This window comes from Oenanthe melanoleuca, chromosome 2 (assembly GCF_029582105.1).
Source record: "Oenanthe melanoleuca isolate GR-GAL-2019-014 chromosome 2, OMel1.0, whole genome shotgun sequence".
NCBI lineage: Eukaryota > Metazoa > Chordata > Aves > Passeriformes > Muscicapidae > Oenanthe > Oenanthe melanoleuca.
The window spans coordinates 128,166,620-128,183,569 of NC_079335.1; the positions used below are offsets into that span (position 1 = coordinate 128,166,620).

The 16,950-nt window shown below is 35.9% G+C and overlaps 1 protein-coding gene across 1 annotated transcript in view; it reads right to left on the reverse strand.

The window, feature by feature from the left end:
* The window catches only part of ITGA8 (integrin subunit alpha 8), a 107,920-nt gene that overhangs the window by 55,092 nt on the left and 35,878 nt on the right, over positions 1 to 16,950 (reverse strand). Inside the window, exons 14-20 of the mRNA XM_056485092.1 lie at positions 11,492 to 11,537; positions 9,440 to 9,547; positions 5,124 to 5,179; positions 4,464 to 4,618; positions 3,191 to 3,328; positions 2,650 to 2,717; positions 1,559 to 1,706 (exon numbers count right to left, since the gene is read on the reverse strand). Of these exons, the coding sequence (XP_056341067.1) occupies positions 1,559 to 1,706; positions 2,650 to 2,717; positions 3,191 to 3,328; positions 4,464 to 4,618; positions 5,124 to 5,179; positions 9,440 to 9,547; positions 11,492 to 11,537 (719 nt within the window). The remainder of the gene's footprint in view (positions 1 to 1,558; positions 1,707 to 2,649; positions 2,718 to 3,190; positions 3,329 to 4,463; positions 4,619 to 5,123; positions 5,180 to 9,439; positions 9,548 to 11,491; positions 11,538 to 16,950) is intronic.

Here is a 16,950-nt window from a genome sequence, read left to right on the forward strand (position 1 = left end):
ATTCACAGCTTCCCTGGACAACCTGTTCCTCACCACACTCACAGCCAAAACATTTTCTTTCAGTTTGGATTTATTCTCCCTTTTGGTGTCACAACATGTTAGTGTAAGAAGTCCCTCTCTGTTTTTCTTTTAGGCTCCCTTCAGGTGCTGGAAGGCCTGATGCTGACCAGGACACATCTGGCTTTCTGGGCTCTGAGTGCACATTGCCAACTCATGTCCAGCCTCTTGCCCACTCCCACCCCCAGGTCCTCCAAATAACTGGTATGTGCTAATACATGCTTGGGTTTTGGAATCTGTGCCTCCTCTGACACCTTGGTAACTTCCAAAAGACCAGCAAAAAAACATCTCTAAAAAGGAATGAAGGAAAAAGGTAACCATTTGTAGCATATTAAAGAGAACTTTAGTTTTGTAGATTACAGTCCAAAAAACCAGGCTTTGCTAAGAGAAGAAAAGGAACAGGCAGTAGGAAAAGGCTGGTGTCTTTAAGATATGCTTCTGAGATGTGAGGTTGCAGAGAATTTCTATCATCATGATGACAGCATTACTTCTTGTGATTTTTTTTCAAACTAGGTTAAAAGCCCATTAATAAAGTCACTGACAGAAGGAGAATAAGGAAATACCTTGTAAGTTACTTTCAACTTCCTTAAAAACATTTGCCTTCAGAAAGGAAATTAACTTGCTTTCTCCCACTCTCACCCTTGAGGCCCTTTTGAACATTCCAGGCACTAACAGAAAAAAGCAGGATCATATTGCAACAGCCTGGGAGATATATGTGCAGATGAGGCAATTCAGACTTGCTGTCCAACAGAGAATACATGAACACTCTGCTTGTTTGCAGGATAGTGTTTCATCTTTGCTCTTAAAAAACAAGGACCCAAAAAAGGAAAAACACTGCATGTTCAGTACAGCTCAGCAGGACTTCAGTCAACATTAGTCCTTCTGTGAACACTGGCACATTTTTCATTTTAATTGCATTTTTGGTCCATTTGTAACATAAAAGAATTGACAACAAGAGAAAACAACTTTGTCAAGTTCATGCTGCAGTTAATGTCCAGCTATTCAAGATATTGGAGACTAGGACACTCTTAATAATGGTAAAAAACTGGTGTTGTGTGAGAGGAGACTGCAGTGTCCAAGTGTCTGGGGATCAGCAGGGCTCACTAACTCTGACTAGGAGTTGGTACCATGGGATCCCAGGCTGGAAGCACTAAGAGAATTTGGCAGTATTACTTTCTGCTACTGGTATTGTTTACTGGTCCAAAATCTGAATGATGTGAATACCTCTGTTCCTAGAAGAAATGTGACAGTATTTGTGTAGTATTATAAATAAGTTAATGGAAGGATCTGTACCTGTGCTGGGTCTAAATAGAATGGTCTTTTGGAGGCATGGCTTGTCTTTACCCTGGGCTGTGCAAGCAAGGATAGCTGTGAGTTGATGGAATCTCCCCTCCTGAAAGGAGCCTCTTAATGTGCTGCTTTAAGCTGGAATAGCCTATATAGGTTATCTTTGCTCTCAGTTGCCTCCTTCATTATCACTAGCATTTTGATTTTACTTTACCTTGTTGTTGCGTTCAACCCCAGTGTAATCTGCCTCAGGTGGAATCTTTATATGTAGCTCAGCTTCATAGGCTCCTTCCCCATCATTCCTTGGGTTTATTATGAGCATGACAAAGTTTTCTTCTCCAATTATTAGCTGATCTGTATCCCTGTATAGAGCATACTACTTGTCAGGAGTTAAAACACACACAATTAGGATTTACATTTGAATAAAGCAGAAGGACATTTTGCTCTCAGAGCATCTGTTCTGGAAAATACTCTGTGAACACAAAATAAAACATTTTCTATAAAGATGATCCTAAGAAAAAGTATACCAGCACCTGGGTAGAAAAGAGGTCAAGAGAAAACATCACCATGGCCAAAATGGACTACCACAAAACTTGAAAGTAATTGGTATAAAATTTCAGAATATTTTACTTTCTAAACAGCAATAGTATTTAGTGGATGAATCACTTGCCACAGGGGTCTCATCAGCATTGCCTTCTGGAGGACATTAAGGTGGTAGTTTTCTCCTCATGTCCATTATAATTCTCCTGTAATTCTGCAATGGCACTGTGCCCCTTTGTTTCACAGCTACAGACTGATTCAGATGAGAATCAGGTAACTCTCAGACATTCCTCACTTGTCCTGCTTGGCAGATTTCTCCCTCCATAGGAGAAACTTCTGCCATGTTTCAAAAATTTTATTTTGAGATTAATTTACTTCACTGTATATATATATATATATATATACTGCAGAATTGTGTTCAAGCTCAAAGTCACTGGCACACTGAAATAAAAAACTTGAAACCTCCTATGAACAACAATGTGCATCATCTCTTGGTTTTCAGAGAACTAGAAGCACTCCTAACAAACATCTGCAAACTATATTTTCTATGATAACCATTAAACATAATGAATGTGGTTTGCAAGTGTACATTTCTCCATTTCTTGGTTTTATAGCAGAAATGGATGCAGAAATTAAAATCTGGATATCAGGTAAGAATGATTAGCTACAGCAAATAACAGAACTGTGTTCTACAGCATTCTGTTGCAACAGCTGGCAGTTTCTGGACTTTCTTATATACAGCATAATTTATTTTATTTAACTTACGGCACAGCAGAAAGTTGCAAGTCAGGAATACATAAGTTGTCCTCCCCACAGTCAACCAGAATGTAAGCCTGTATAATTGCAAAGTAAAAAATTACAATACAGTTAGTACATGCCTCAAAGTCCAAATCACTTCATTAAATATTGCTAACCCAAGTGTCTTAAATACCACTAATGCTGCCTTAGTGAATTATTTTTTTTCTCCTTTCTATAAGTTCCTTTTCACTTGGTAATTGAAGGTTGGAGACTATTTAGATGGTCAAATACATCCTTAGCAGAACAATATACTCTTCAGGCCCTTTTCCATACTAACCTGGCTTACATATTCTAGAAGGCAATCAAAACTATGAGCAAGAAAGAGTTTTGGAAGTACATTAAAGGCCTGTTGGTTCTATATTTATATTCAATCTTCAATTTTGCATTAATTAAATCCCCGTTGTGTAATTTCTGGCTCTGATACTTTCTTTTAAGGAAGATGACACACATAAAATTTGTTAATGCTTTCATGTTTATATACAGAAAATGTGGCATGCAAAATTCATACCTGCTCTGCTAGGGAGTTTTTCTGATAATAGTTCAGTATTGGCTTCACAGTCAAACCATCTTCAAAACTGGACTCATCCAAGCTATAATTGAAGTTTATATTGATGGGAGATAATTTATCTCTAAATTCTGTTTCATCCTGTGACAATCACATAATAAAAAACAATGGTTTGCTATGATTGTTTCAGTTGGTATGGTATGACAACAGATTCAGACTTCTGAAGGTAAAGATGTGGCCTTTACTGTACTTAAAGACATAGTTGTTTGACAGATGTTGGCCAAATTCTGGCTGCAAGTGGTGTCATTAGGAAAGTAAAGTGACTCACCAGTAACTGGAATGCCCAGAACACAGCCCCACATCTGGAAGAAGCTGGCTGAGCTGAGTAGACTCACAAATTTATCAAAGCATTAGCCTAAAATGAAGCTGTTTAAGAGATACACAGAACCAACTCCTATCAGCTACTGCCCCCCTTCCTTTGAAATGGAGGTAGGGCATATGTGGATCTGTGGAGGTACTATTTCTGGTTTGTACCATAACCAAGAATTTATAAGAATTAGCAATGGTGAAATTCAACCACCTCTATTGTCTAGATATGTCCTTACATAATGCTTAAAAGTTCTCCATTTACCTCCCACTGCATTTCTTGGATCAGACATGGAATCTACTTCAATTGCATGAGGTAGCTCCACCTGCAAGTGAGCAAGTGTTAACCCTTTCTCCTTTACAACTTCAATTCCATAGTTTTAGTTTTCCTAAAAACATTTAAAAATATATTTAAAATATTTTAAAAATGTGTGAATTTTAGGCCAACATTTTTGTAAGACTCCTTTAAAATATTTTGAACCTGAATTGGCATGATATATAACATGATTCATTTATTACTGCATGGTGAATACTAAAAAACAGAGATACCAAAATAAAAAAGCAATCTTGCATTTTTGTTTCAGAAGATGCAGTATTTGATAAGGATTTCCATAAGAGTGTGAAATGAATGTATTTTTACGCAGAGAAATTCTAAACTCTTCAAAATCAGTCTTTTTTTTTAATACTTATATTGACAAAAGAAGAGCCAAAGATTTATATAGGGAATTTTTTCAAGGTAGCAGTATGATCTGGACATACTGAACATACAGATGAGGTCTATCTTGTATCCCATTTCTGTAATTTTAGAAGTTATTCTTCCTTTTCCAGTGACTACTTTTTTATTATTATCTTTAAATCCCTGCTACTACTCAAATTATGATGAAAGTCCAAAATATTTTGAACAACTTACTCTGAGATAAACAAGGAAGTCCTGGCAATGGAGTTGTTTCTGTCTTTCTATCACAATGGAGAAGTAGTGATGTGACTGATGGTAATCAAAGAAGAGGGTCCTCTTAACAGCTCCTTTCTGTTTCAATGAATCTAATTGCAATTCACCTTTCAGAACTGAAGGATACAAATAAATAAACTAGTTATTGATTTAACAGAAAGAAAATAATGAAGAATTCATTATATATTATAATTAATTAACCTAAGCAAGTATTCAAAAAAAAAAAATCCATGCTTTAAGTACCTGTCTGTTTAAAAGCCCACTAGGTTTTGATCCAAATTATGCAGGATGTGTAATTTAAGCTTTCTTATTTCATTGTCAGATCATATGTGTACAGGAGTTCTGTCTCTTTAATTCCTTTTTTTCCAAAACAGAAAATTCTCCAACAAGAATTCTTGGCTTTATTTAGAAATTACTAAATCTGGAACAAAAATCTTTTGAGTAATAAAAGTTTCTGTTTACATATATATACACATATATACATACACACACAATTTTTATTAACCTGCACTTTCTTGCCTTAGGAAGATCTCACTCCTTTTGTCTTTCCAAGTATAGGAAAAAATACATCTGAAATAGAGCAGGACACGGTAAATCACAGGAATAGAAAACATTTCTTACCTATCTCATCTGAAATGCTTTGACCTTCAAAATCTGCGCAGACTCTTACAGTAAAGCTACATATAAAAAAGGTAAAAGTAATTCATTATTAGCAGAAAATGGACTGACCTGGGAATCAGCAGTTCCCAAGTCATATCTTTTAAGTTTTATTTTCATTTCCTTAAAAAGATGTTAATTGAGATTGTATCTAACTACCTATGATATTCCCTAATTAAGTAAGTAAATGTCCTAGGCTTCACTAATAATCACAAAAGAAACTCTCTGAATATTTCTTGGCAAAGGTATGGAGAAGATTCTCTGGTGCCAGCAGCTCTTGAGAGAGCCCGTGGAGATGACCCTTCTGACACTACTGCCAAAGCAGAATTCTTTATGCAGAAGTTCAGCAAACAACCTTTGTAAGAGGCTGCCTGCAGAAATCCTTTCTGGCTCATCATGGTCAAACCAGAAAAATCTTAGAGCATGTTGTCAATGCTCAAGCTGCTTTCCAGCAAATTAGAACACTCAGGGTACCAATGTGTTCCACTGGCACTACTGTGGGATTTTCATTGTTTCAATAGGCTATAATTAATTCCAAACATAAAACCTAAATTGTTCGACTTTTGTGGCATTAGACTAACCAAACTGGATGACATTTAATTTTAAGTTAAGAAAGTGGCACTTACATGACCTAAATCAAAGAACACAGAAACTGGTGATTCATGTTCATTATCTAGTACACTAAAGCAATGCATTCTGCAAAAAGCAACACATCATAAGTTAATTGCTTTTAATTTGCCTGTTCTGCATGTATAGCAAGCTCTTTTGAGCCTAGAAATACTCACATCTATGACTACAACTATGATTATACAAATGTCACCTCAGTCATAGGTGAGTCCCTTCCCATAAGAAATATTTCTGTGTAAGACTGGTAACAAATTTGCACTTATTCTCAACAACTGATAGGAGAAGCCTTTTATAGTTTCCTTGGACCAGCCCCTGAGGAGTAAAGTATCCATCTTCTGACTCCTGGCCATATGGCTTTGCTGTGTCACCATGGACTCAGGCTGGCCAACAAATTAGGTCAATGAGAAAAGAAAATACCAGCAGTAGAAAAGAGCAAAGGTAGAAACACAGTCTAACCTATGCAGCTAGGAAAGGTTGTAGCATTATTTTGGGGGTTTATATCTTTGGTAGGAATTTTGTATTCAGCTTTTTTTAAAGAGTATGTAGAAATGCCTCATTTATTGAATCTAGCTGACACAAGACCATTAATATTTTATTACTTCTTTAATAGTAAGAAATTTGGAGATAAAGGAACTATGTTTTTTTTCCAAAGTATTTTTTGATACTAGGTACTTAAAGATCAGAAATTTTAAGCATTCTGCTTCTGGTTTTAGTGGAATTAAAGACGGTGGATAGCCGACAAGGCACATCTCAAATCAGAAATGCAAACCTGAAAAGCACTTACAAATAAAAAGCATAGTCTATAAATATAAAAATATAAATATATAAATACATATATACAAAATATATTCTACTATACATTCTACAAATTCACTTTTTATCACGATTGGACACTTCTATGCAACTTTTGGTAAGTCAGGTAACTTCTCAGACTTATTGCTCCTCTACAAAAATAGAATTAATAATATTCACCTTAAATAGTGAGAGGTGAGTAAAAAAACTTTTGTAGATGCAATTTAAGAACAAATACATGAGGTAGCTAATGGCTAATCAGACCTCAAATGGTAATAAAAATACCAGTGCATAGATAAATTAGACCTCCTGACATCTGGAACCCAATCTTGAACATAATAAATCACATGATATGGAAAGAGGTTTTGAAAAATGAAGATATATAATTTAATTACCTCTTTTTACAGATATTAACTTGCATCTTTCACACTTGAGGAGAAAAAAGTATTTTTCCATATTCTTTAATACCTTCAAAGCTGCAGAATTTGTAACAAATTGGCCAGTATTGGGAACTCAGAAACAGCCACATTTTACACATAGCAGAGAATTAATCATATGTTTCTAGAAGTTCGGGAGAATTCTCTTTGAGCTGTGCATAAAAATGACTTTTTGTGCACGCTTCCTCCGCTGCTTCAGCTTTGAAATTTATATCATGGCAGAAATAATATTTTCCTAATATTTGGAAACGTACAATAATCCACATTATTCATGCACACACACTTCCTGAAACTTTTCTGGTAGGAGGTTTCCTTTCATTCTAATTTTGCAGTGTCAGTCAGTAGAGTTTTATACAAGTTGCACAGCTGGCTAAGAGATACAGAAATCTGTCCCATGGGACTGAGGAATTCTTTGCCTGTTGGAGTTTCCCTAGTAATTATTTTCATATGTACAATACAAGCTTATATCAACTAAGGAAAAAAATTACAGTGTGGAAAATAGCAGCTGCTCTTCAGTCATTTCATAACATGAATTAAATCTTTAGGGAACAGTATTTTAGAATAAAGCAGACAGAAATTAAATTATGCTCCTATTAAAGCTCTTGATATGAACCAAACTTCTTCTGGCTTATTGTAGCAGAGAAATGAAAAGAAACAAAAAAATGTATGTTCAAGGAGTACGCATTTCTTCCTTCCTTTTCTAAACAATATCTCAGAGCAAGAATATTTTTTTAAGAGAGATGTTTTTCCTCTTGTGCAGGAAAGCCACATTTTTTTCTTCCAACACCTGTTGTTAACTGTTACAGTTCCAAAATCCTTTCCATTATGACATCAGGCATTTTTTCTAAGTCTTAAAATCTGGAGCTGTGAAACAACATAATTTAGATCAATGAACATGCTTCAGCCAAATTTCCTTTACAACTGTTAAAACAAAAGATAATTGAATAAAAAAATTCTAGAAAGGCAAAAGCTTTGTAAAGCTCTGGGATTGCATCATTCCACCTAGTGCCTTCTACATTGTTCTGTAGATGGGCAATTTTCTACACTGGCTGTAGAAATGAGGAGCAAGACAAAAAATATGAGAAATCCCTTAAAGTGTAAAAGAACAGTGCAAGAGTGAAAATCTCTTGACAGCCCCATCCCAGATGCTTTGGGAGCCTACACATTTATTGGTTTAAGTGTATCAGAGTTTAGTTCCTGTAAGAGCCTGCATGGCTCTTAAATGAAGTGCTTCTCATGATTATATTTGACAGCTCATATTTATCAATTAATTCTTAATACTCTTTAGCTGAATCTTACATTTGAGATGATTTTTAAGACTCATCTCCCAAAAAGAACATCTCCAATGTGAGGAAATCCTCTGACCATCTTCAGCTTCTTTAAAAGCAGTGCAAAATTTATGCATTCATGTTATCTTCTAGAGTCCTCCTTTGCACCTTAGTATTGTTTTTGTCCAGCCCACATCCTGGCAGGCTTCCTGCTTCTAATGTTTTTACATCTTAAAAATCTGTTCCTCACAGTCTCTCTGGCAAGACTTACTACCATTTTACATTCAACTTGCACGTGTTTATGCTCTGTTTTGATTTCAGTTTCCTCATTTGTTATTATTTCCACTTTTAAACAGTATCTTATGTATGTGTAATAGCCTCTTTTGTCAACTGTTCCTGGGGCCTTACAAAGTGACTTTTTTTCTAGTGCAGTAAATGTGCCTTTATGTACTATTAGATAGCCTCCAAATGTCCTGCAAGCATTTTGTGCTTGTAATTGATCTTATATTGTTTTAATTAGCTCCAAGGATTTTTATGTTGTTTTGGTTTTTTTTGATTTTTTTTTTCTGTTCAAAGTTAAACGCTACTGTGGTTAAGGGCTTCTCTTTTAAGGATGGTTGAAGTATAGTCCTGTGTGTGTGATTTCCTCTGACCAAAGACAGCTGGAAACAGCATTCTGTGACCTTCTCTCAGGATGACCAGCCAGACACCTTCTCTCTTCCACAAAGGACTAAGATCTGTCTTTCTCCAAGAGAAAACAGTGGGCCCACCAGCTCTGCATCACTTTCACGGCTGCATTTTGTCAACAAACAGATGACTGTTTATGTGTTTTGTCTGTTTTAGCTGTTTCATGTTTCATTCATCTAAACATTGCATATAACTTTGCAGCTTGCAGGAGACACTGAGCATCCTCCTTTGAAGGAGACTCAGTGTATCAAAGCACTCAACTTTTAGCTACCACAATTAGTCAGACAATCTGCTAAGTACTGGAAAATACCAACAAGATTTCTATGTAGGGGGGTTTTATTGTGCTCATAGCATGTGTCAACATTTTGAACTTTGAACATGTTCAACGAAAGAGTTACAATAAAATTAAGGAACAGAAAGTTATTTGAGAAAGAGGATAAGAATATCTTTTGAGTAATCATGGACTTACCAGGCCACCAAAAGCTGAGAGGCAGGGAGCTGACAGGTTTTATTGTCTGGATTCACAATCATGGGGTTCAGAATAAGATGAGCATTCACTGTCACAACAGGTCTGGCTCTGGGTGACAGAAAAAAGGTTCACCATGTTCAGAAGGAGCACATAAGTATATAAGTTACAGCGGAGAAAACACTTAACTGAGTTGGCTGCAAAGAAGTCAGAGATGTAGAGCTACTTGGGAGAACACTGTATTACAATGTTGCTCATAGCCAAAAGAACAGTTGGGTTTTTTTGTTTTTTTTTTTCGTACATCAGAATGTTACTGAGATTCACAAAAAAAAACCAAAAAAAAAAAAAAAAAAAACCAACCAACCAAAAAAACCAACCAACCAAACAAAAAAAAAACACGTTAGCACATCACGGAAACAGTATCCCATGGTTGAGCAATAAATGTGTCCCAGGACTGAGGCACATCAGACACATTTCATCACACTGACTTTTCTCAAAGGACAGAGTTTGCCTTTTTGGGTTTTACAGCAGTCCTTTGGCCATCTTGCAAATTTCTTTTGTACTGCCTCCATTAATAATGATTCATTCAGACTTACTATGTCTGTTTTAAGATTCTTAAAAAAATAAACATGATTTGGTTAAAGTAGAAGCTGGTGTAGACTATCTTGGGCCAATAATGAAGTAAACTCTGACATTTCTTGAGACAACTGACTTTGTAAACCAGGAATAATCAGTAAATTGTGCTGAGTACATGAATATATAGTTTTGGGGATGGAAACCATCCCTCTGAAGCTGTTATTAAGTGATGAGATAATCTATAACTGCAAGCACTTTAGAAGACAAATTATAACAAGTATATGCCCAGATTCTAGGTTTTTTTTAAGACAGCAATACTATTTACAGTAATTTACATAATCCCAGTTTTCTAGCTTTCCTGAATTCACATCTGAGCTTTTATGATTACTTTTTTATATTACTTCAGCAAGACATTAAAAAATAAAATTACTCTCTTCACTTCTGTGCAACAAGGAAAACCTATTTTTGCCTAGAAAATTTCAATAATAAAATTCTATTTCAACAGTATGACAAGTTGCATATTTGATACATTCCGGCCAAGAAATGGCCTCCTGCTATTCACTTTCTTAAAATGAATAGAACATATTTTATTGTTATTGAAAATACACAGTGGATCTAATTCTTCAATACTACATCCTGTGCAGTCACTCATGGCATTGCAAAGTATTTGCATGACTCTTTCATAGCACAGAAGGAAAACCAGGTCTTTTCACTGCACCTACAGTTTTAGCTGAGATGAGCTAACATTCCTGTTTTACAAAATTCCTATGCTGTCATGAGCATTCAGCTGGGAAGTAGAAAGTGCCTTTTCTCAGTCAGGTGCTGCTTGGAACACAGACAACAAGAAGCCAGACAGGAATCAGAAATATGACTACATTGTTGTAGAAATGGATGGTGAATACTTAAATGAAATGAGCTGTCAGCATGGCTGGATGAAGAGCATTAGAAGATTTTATGCAAATATTTATGTATTTGGTAGTTTTAAATTTTACATGTAATCAAAAAGCACATTTAGTGAAACTCTACAGTCAGCAACACTTTTTGTTTTGTAAAATGGGATCTTGTGCATTTTTAAAAACTGAGTCTAAAAGCAGCAGTCTTTATTTTCAATAAACAGTTCATGTCTTAACATACACAATCTCTGAAGATTGGTCACTTTAAAATTTCTTACTAGCACCATTTCCCCAGGAAAGAAATTAATTTTCAATGCCATGTTCTTTAAATTTCTTATTTAATATTAACCAAATACTCAAACATTCTAGAAGCTGCTTGAGCTAAGTCTAAGCATGGAAATTTTCATTGAAAATTACAGGTTCTGAAGATGGGAAAAAAGCATTTTTTTCTCACAAGATGCTGAATTTATCATCTCTAATGAGCACCTTTTACACTGCAAAAGGGAAAAAGCAATATCACATTTTTTAATTTTAGTATCTCCCACCAAAGCTGTAAAATATCAAATCCATTGTATTTACCACATACCTGTAAACAACTGCTTTTCCAGCTCCAAATGCACCCACAATTAAATCTGGAAAAACCAAAATAGCTTCAGAATAGTTATACAGAAATCTCTCACACATTTTTTTTTCATCATAAATTAGATTATTTACATTAACATTTCAGTAACAATAACATTAAAAATAAATATGATAATTCCTTTCTAAGCAGTTTTCTTCACAAATGTACCTGAAAGAAAATATTTCACACATCAGAGATGGTGTCATTAATGTCTCAGTTGTAACCAGTAACTGCCAAACTATTTAACACAAAGTCACCCACGCCACAATCTCATGTCTCTCCAACTTGTATCATAGGGGAAAAAATGCCAATAAACTCCATGCATTTTATTCCAAATACTTAACTATCTATTAAATGAAGAGCTGCAAAACAATTTCTTGCCAGTTTCATATAAGTCATTTTGAAACTTTATGGTGTTCCCTCCTGACAATCCTTTCATTCTACTTTGTGTTTTAAGTAATTTGTTCATTAATTTAGGCATTACATGTTTGTGCAAATAAATACAATGCAAGGTCAGAGGATGGCTGATTTGCAATATGTGCTAAGGCTTACAAGAGGTATCCACCTAAAGCTGTCATTTTTCCTGACGGATGGAGTCAATAACACAAGTGCTGCACTGGAATTTGGGCATGTCTTTGTCAATGGTCATTGGCCTGGGTCTGGGAATCTACAGGCCAGAATATTTCCTCTTTTTGCCTGGTGTCTGGAAAGATCCAGACTGGCTTGCTGGATCCATCCAGGCCTGATGGAGAAAACTGGAGCCAAGCCATGAGGATCAACTTTCCTGCTTCCTCTGCCTTTGGAAAGAGTTTTGTTTCATTTTCAAAGCCCCCAGAGTCGGTGTGGGCACAGCTTTCACTCCACTACTGCTGTCATTCAACATGACTGACACGTATCCAATTCAGAAGACTGAGCTGTACAACAGACCTTGCAGTGATACAGACTGGCAAGCTAAATTGATCTAAATAAGTTAACTAAATGAGCACTTAGGCTTGTAAACAAACCCTTACTTGCTGCTTCTATAGTTGGAACACTACTTTGCTTAAGAAGCCCTGAAGTCATTGAGCATGATGCAAATACCAAGCTTTGATGTTAATTATTTGGATGGGTTTGGTCCAGGGCTGGCAGTGTATTTCCCAGGGCTCCTCCATCTTTCAGATGGTTGGGATTTCACAAAAAAAGTTTAAACAAATACTTCATATGGGCAACAGCCAATCCTTCACTGAATTCCATTAATTAATATCCTAATAGGAACAGACATGGACAGTTTATGGGTCTGATCCTCTTTTTGTACAACATTTACATTTTTCTAATTTCATTTGCCTTAGAGAAATATGTTTCAGAGTCAAGAACACTTTAAATAGAAAAAGAAAATGAGTGTTTTTATCTCCTTTTTGGGACATTTGTGCACCATATTCTTTAATAGCTTTTATAGACAACTTGTCCACAGTACCAAAACCTAAATATGTTTTCCTCTTAAATAAACAACTAATTGAGACAAAGCCATCACCATGAAGGCTGCACCACACACAAACAGAACTTTTCCTGGCAGCTTGCTTATAGTAGCACCCATAGTAACCCTTCAAAATATTTAATATTTTGCTGCATTTTATTTTGCTTGTGTTTGAAGGGGTTTTTGTAAGTTTTATGTTGGTGGGGTTTTCTTCTGTTTGTTGTTTCTTAAGGAAAAAGAAATATTATGTTATAAACAGAAAGTGAAACACAAGATGGAAAGGGTTTCTGTTCTGCTCTTTCCAGCTGAAGATTCTTTGTGAATTCTATAAAAGATTTGACTTAGGAGATATACTGGTTCATACCAGACTTGATAACTCAAAAGGTTTCAGGGTTCTGCTGTAAGAAACAAAACAGGTAGAGATATCCAAGACTTATTCAGGTTTTGGCCTAGGGTGATTTCATAATATGCTCTTTCACTAAAAAATAAAGGTTAAACACACAACTTGGGTAAGCTTAATAAAATGTAGCCTGTTAGGATCTGAGGGTGAAAAGAATGAGTCTGTCAGATACAGCTGCCTCACTAGTGTGACTGAATGCAATTTCAATATGCACTGCTATGAAAAGGTTCCCTCTATCTCAGCATCCCCACTTAAATATTAAAAAGAATTTTGTACATCTGCTTAATAGTTAAATCCTGTTTTTCTGGGGAAGACCCCAGCCTATTTGAAGACAGAGGGTGATGAGTCTAGAGGAGCAAATATAGGCCTCAGCCACCAAAAGACTGGTTTTCCATGAGCAGTCTTTCTGCATTGCCACTTCAGCCAGGTTTGGAGACACAGCAAATAGGATGAGGATCCTCAGTGATGGCACCACCACAAAATGCCTGAGACTACTTAAAGGACAGCCACCACTCATCCTGATCTTGTTTGGAGGATCTTAATTTTACCCTAGCATATCATTTGTTTTTTGGTCTAACCCATTCGTAGTCGTGATCCAAAGAGCTTGAATGAAAGAAACTACTGAGTAGAAAAAGTGGAATTAAGAATGAATATGCAAAAACCCCCCACATATTTATAGCCAGTAATAACTTCTACAATCTAGAGTATGGAAAAAATGATTATATATTCAAGCAGAGCATTCACTGGAAGATTAATCAGGGATTTTTCTTTGCTTTGTCTTGTTCTACTACAGAGAAATAATTTCACTCTTCCTTCATTATTTTGTGGGGTGCAACTCCAATACCCATAATTGGAAAAAATAATTTTTGATGTGATACAAATGCATGAGATTTGAATACACATCCAACCAGAGCACTTTCATAAGCAGAAGTTTTGAATTTGTTGAGTGCTCTGTAGAAGAAAAGTTACTAACCATTTCTAAGAAAAAATGCATGAGATGTCTAAATTATCTGGATTTTGGCAACTTTCCCCTTGTAAAAATAGAAGTTTTCTTTATTAATTCTTGTTAATGCTACGCATGCAATGTCACTGATTCAAAGGTCACTAGCTGAAAAACAAGGTTTTAACAAGCAATTACAGAGCAAAAGAAGTCAGCTTAAAAAAACCCAGCTTAACTCCTTACAATACATCCAAAGAGAGCTTGAAGAAAAGCCTATGAAAAAATTTACTCCTCTGCATCAGCGAGAGTTTTTTTTTGAAGCTCACATTAAAATGTGTAATTAAAACATTAAAAAAAAAAAAAGATTAAGAAGTATAAGAATCACAAAATCTCCTTCAGTTCTTCTTTTCTCATATTTCATGTTTCTGGGATGATGAGGGCTCTCATTGGTTTAGTTAAATGATCACTTTGCCTGTGTTGTCTGTTTGAGAAGATTGTCTATCACCTGCATAGAAGCCAAGATCTGTAAGGAAGAGTCGGTGGCAGCACTCATGTGCTTCTGCCTCATTACTTTTGATGAACAAATGATCTGTGGGGTCACGACCACACTGCAAAAAATTAAGAAAACAAGCACTGAGCAACTTCACAGGAATTTTTAGCTTCCATTTGTAACGCAGCTTGTGGGTTGTATGCATTAAAGTCCCAACTGCTGGAGTTCACAGAGATTAATGCTGAAACAAGTGTCTTTGGGACATACTTAACTGAAGTCAAGGGGCACTGAACAAAGTTAAACAATCCTAATGCTTATTTCAAATACTTCAAATTTACTTTGCTCAGAAGAGAAAGGTTGCAAGATGCTGTCTGGTGCAAGATGTCTATTTACTGAGATGAAATTATTATAAAAATTAAGGTGATGGCACTGAAAGGGACATTGGCTTTTGTAAGCTTGTGGGTTCACTTGCACCTTCTACCATGTGATGTGCCAAACCTGAAACACCGTGTGATAAAGGGCAGAAACTTGCCATGATGCTCACTAAACTTTCGACCAAATAAAGAAAGTAGGAAGTTCAACAAACTCCTCCTTCCAGTCTCAACAAGACATATTCGTGTATTAACTCGAGAAAATTTTTTGATTCCCTCATATTTTTAAAGGTCATCCCCACTCTTTCTGAGAGATGCAGCCTCAGGGAGTCTGAGTAGGGACGAACATGCATCATATTCAGCACCCCACACTTGGTTGGAGCCTGTCCAGAAATCCCAAGAGAAATTGCCAAGACATGGTGTCCCATATCGGTACATGGGGACAGTGGCCAAGAAAAACAACCAGTGAACAACTGCATAACTGGCAAACACCTCACTTGTCAGAAACCCAAAAATGAAATGACAGCTGAGTCACCTCCCTGCTGCAACTCTACCAGGACACAGGCAGGAAAGTGTTAGCTTTGGGGACTACAAAGAACTCCAAAGATTCGCTGACAGCTTTAAACATAACTTCATGCAGTCTGTCAGTTTCATTGTATAGTATAAAAAGGGACTGGAAAACTGTTCTATTCTATCTGAGTACAGGAGCTAATGGAAATTTTGTAAAAGGGAGAAAACTGTAAACTCCATTAGAAAATCTTTATGAGCCTTTTTGCTTTTTATTTTCCTTGACAGATCAGGTGCCAAAAAGGCCCATGATCGTATCTCTATTTGTTTTCTAGGATTTCAGTGTGCATTACAACCCCAAATCTCAGTAGGAAAGGTCCAGAATAAAAATGCCTTTAAATGGCCATCACTTCAGGCTTGACCATAATAAAAGACACAGAGCTGTCCACCATACCCAGCTTTACTCAAGAATTTTAGTTAAATACTACAAATAGCCATCATTCAAAGCAGAGCCAATTTCTTTCAATCATATTATTCTCAGCTACTTTAATCCTTCTCTGTTTTTAAACCATTCTAGTAGCAGGTCTGTAACACCTAAGGCTAATTCATATCAATGCTTCTCTTTAGTCTGAATGATTCCCTTTCACAATACAACAATATTATTTATCATACTACAAAAATTTCCAAAGAGGACAGTTAATGCTTCATTACTCAAGTAAAACACTATTTACTGGGTTCATTGCTTTACTCTTACATTCTACTGGGCACAATACTGTGAGTTCATAAAATATCAGAAAAGCATACCTTTAATTTACAGAGATAATAATTTTCTATAAAATCAACATATTTGTACACAATTCTTGGCTTGTCTTTGACAATTTTTGACTGATTATTCATGTGAAAAAATAATTAGCTGGTAGAAGCATTCAGCTTTTCTGCATTTGCTGGCAGAACCTAAGCCATTGTTCTGACTTCCACACATAGCAGTCCCCTCTTACCAGAGCAGATGCAGCTTCTCATTGATTCAATTTGTTTGTCTTCCACAAATCTCCTGGACCAACTTCATAATTTAATCATCACTAGACTCCAATTTGTAATATTGTTGGCACAATGCCTACTGTTCTCAAATAAATTTATTAATCTGAAGAACCCTTGCCTCTTAGAAAGAAATTTGAGAATTTTCTTCCTGCTGTTTGAGTTAATGTACTCAGCAGATGGATAAATACTGTTCAATACTCCTGTTTTATTAAGATTAGACTGGA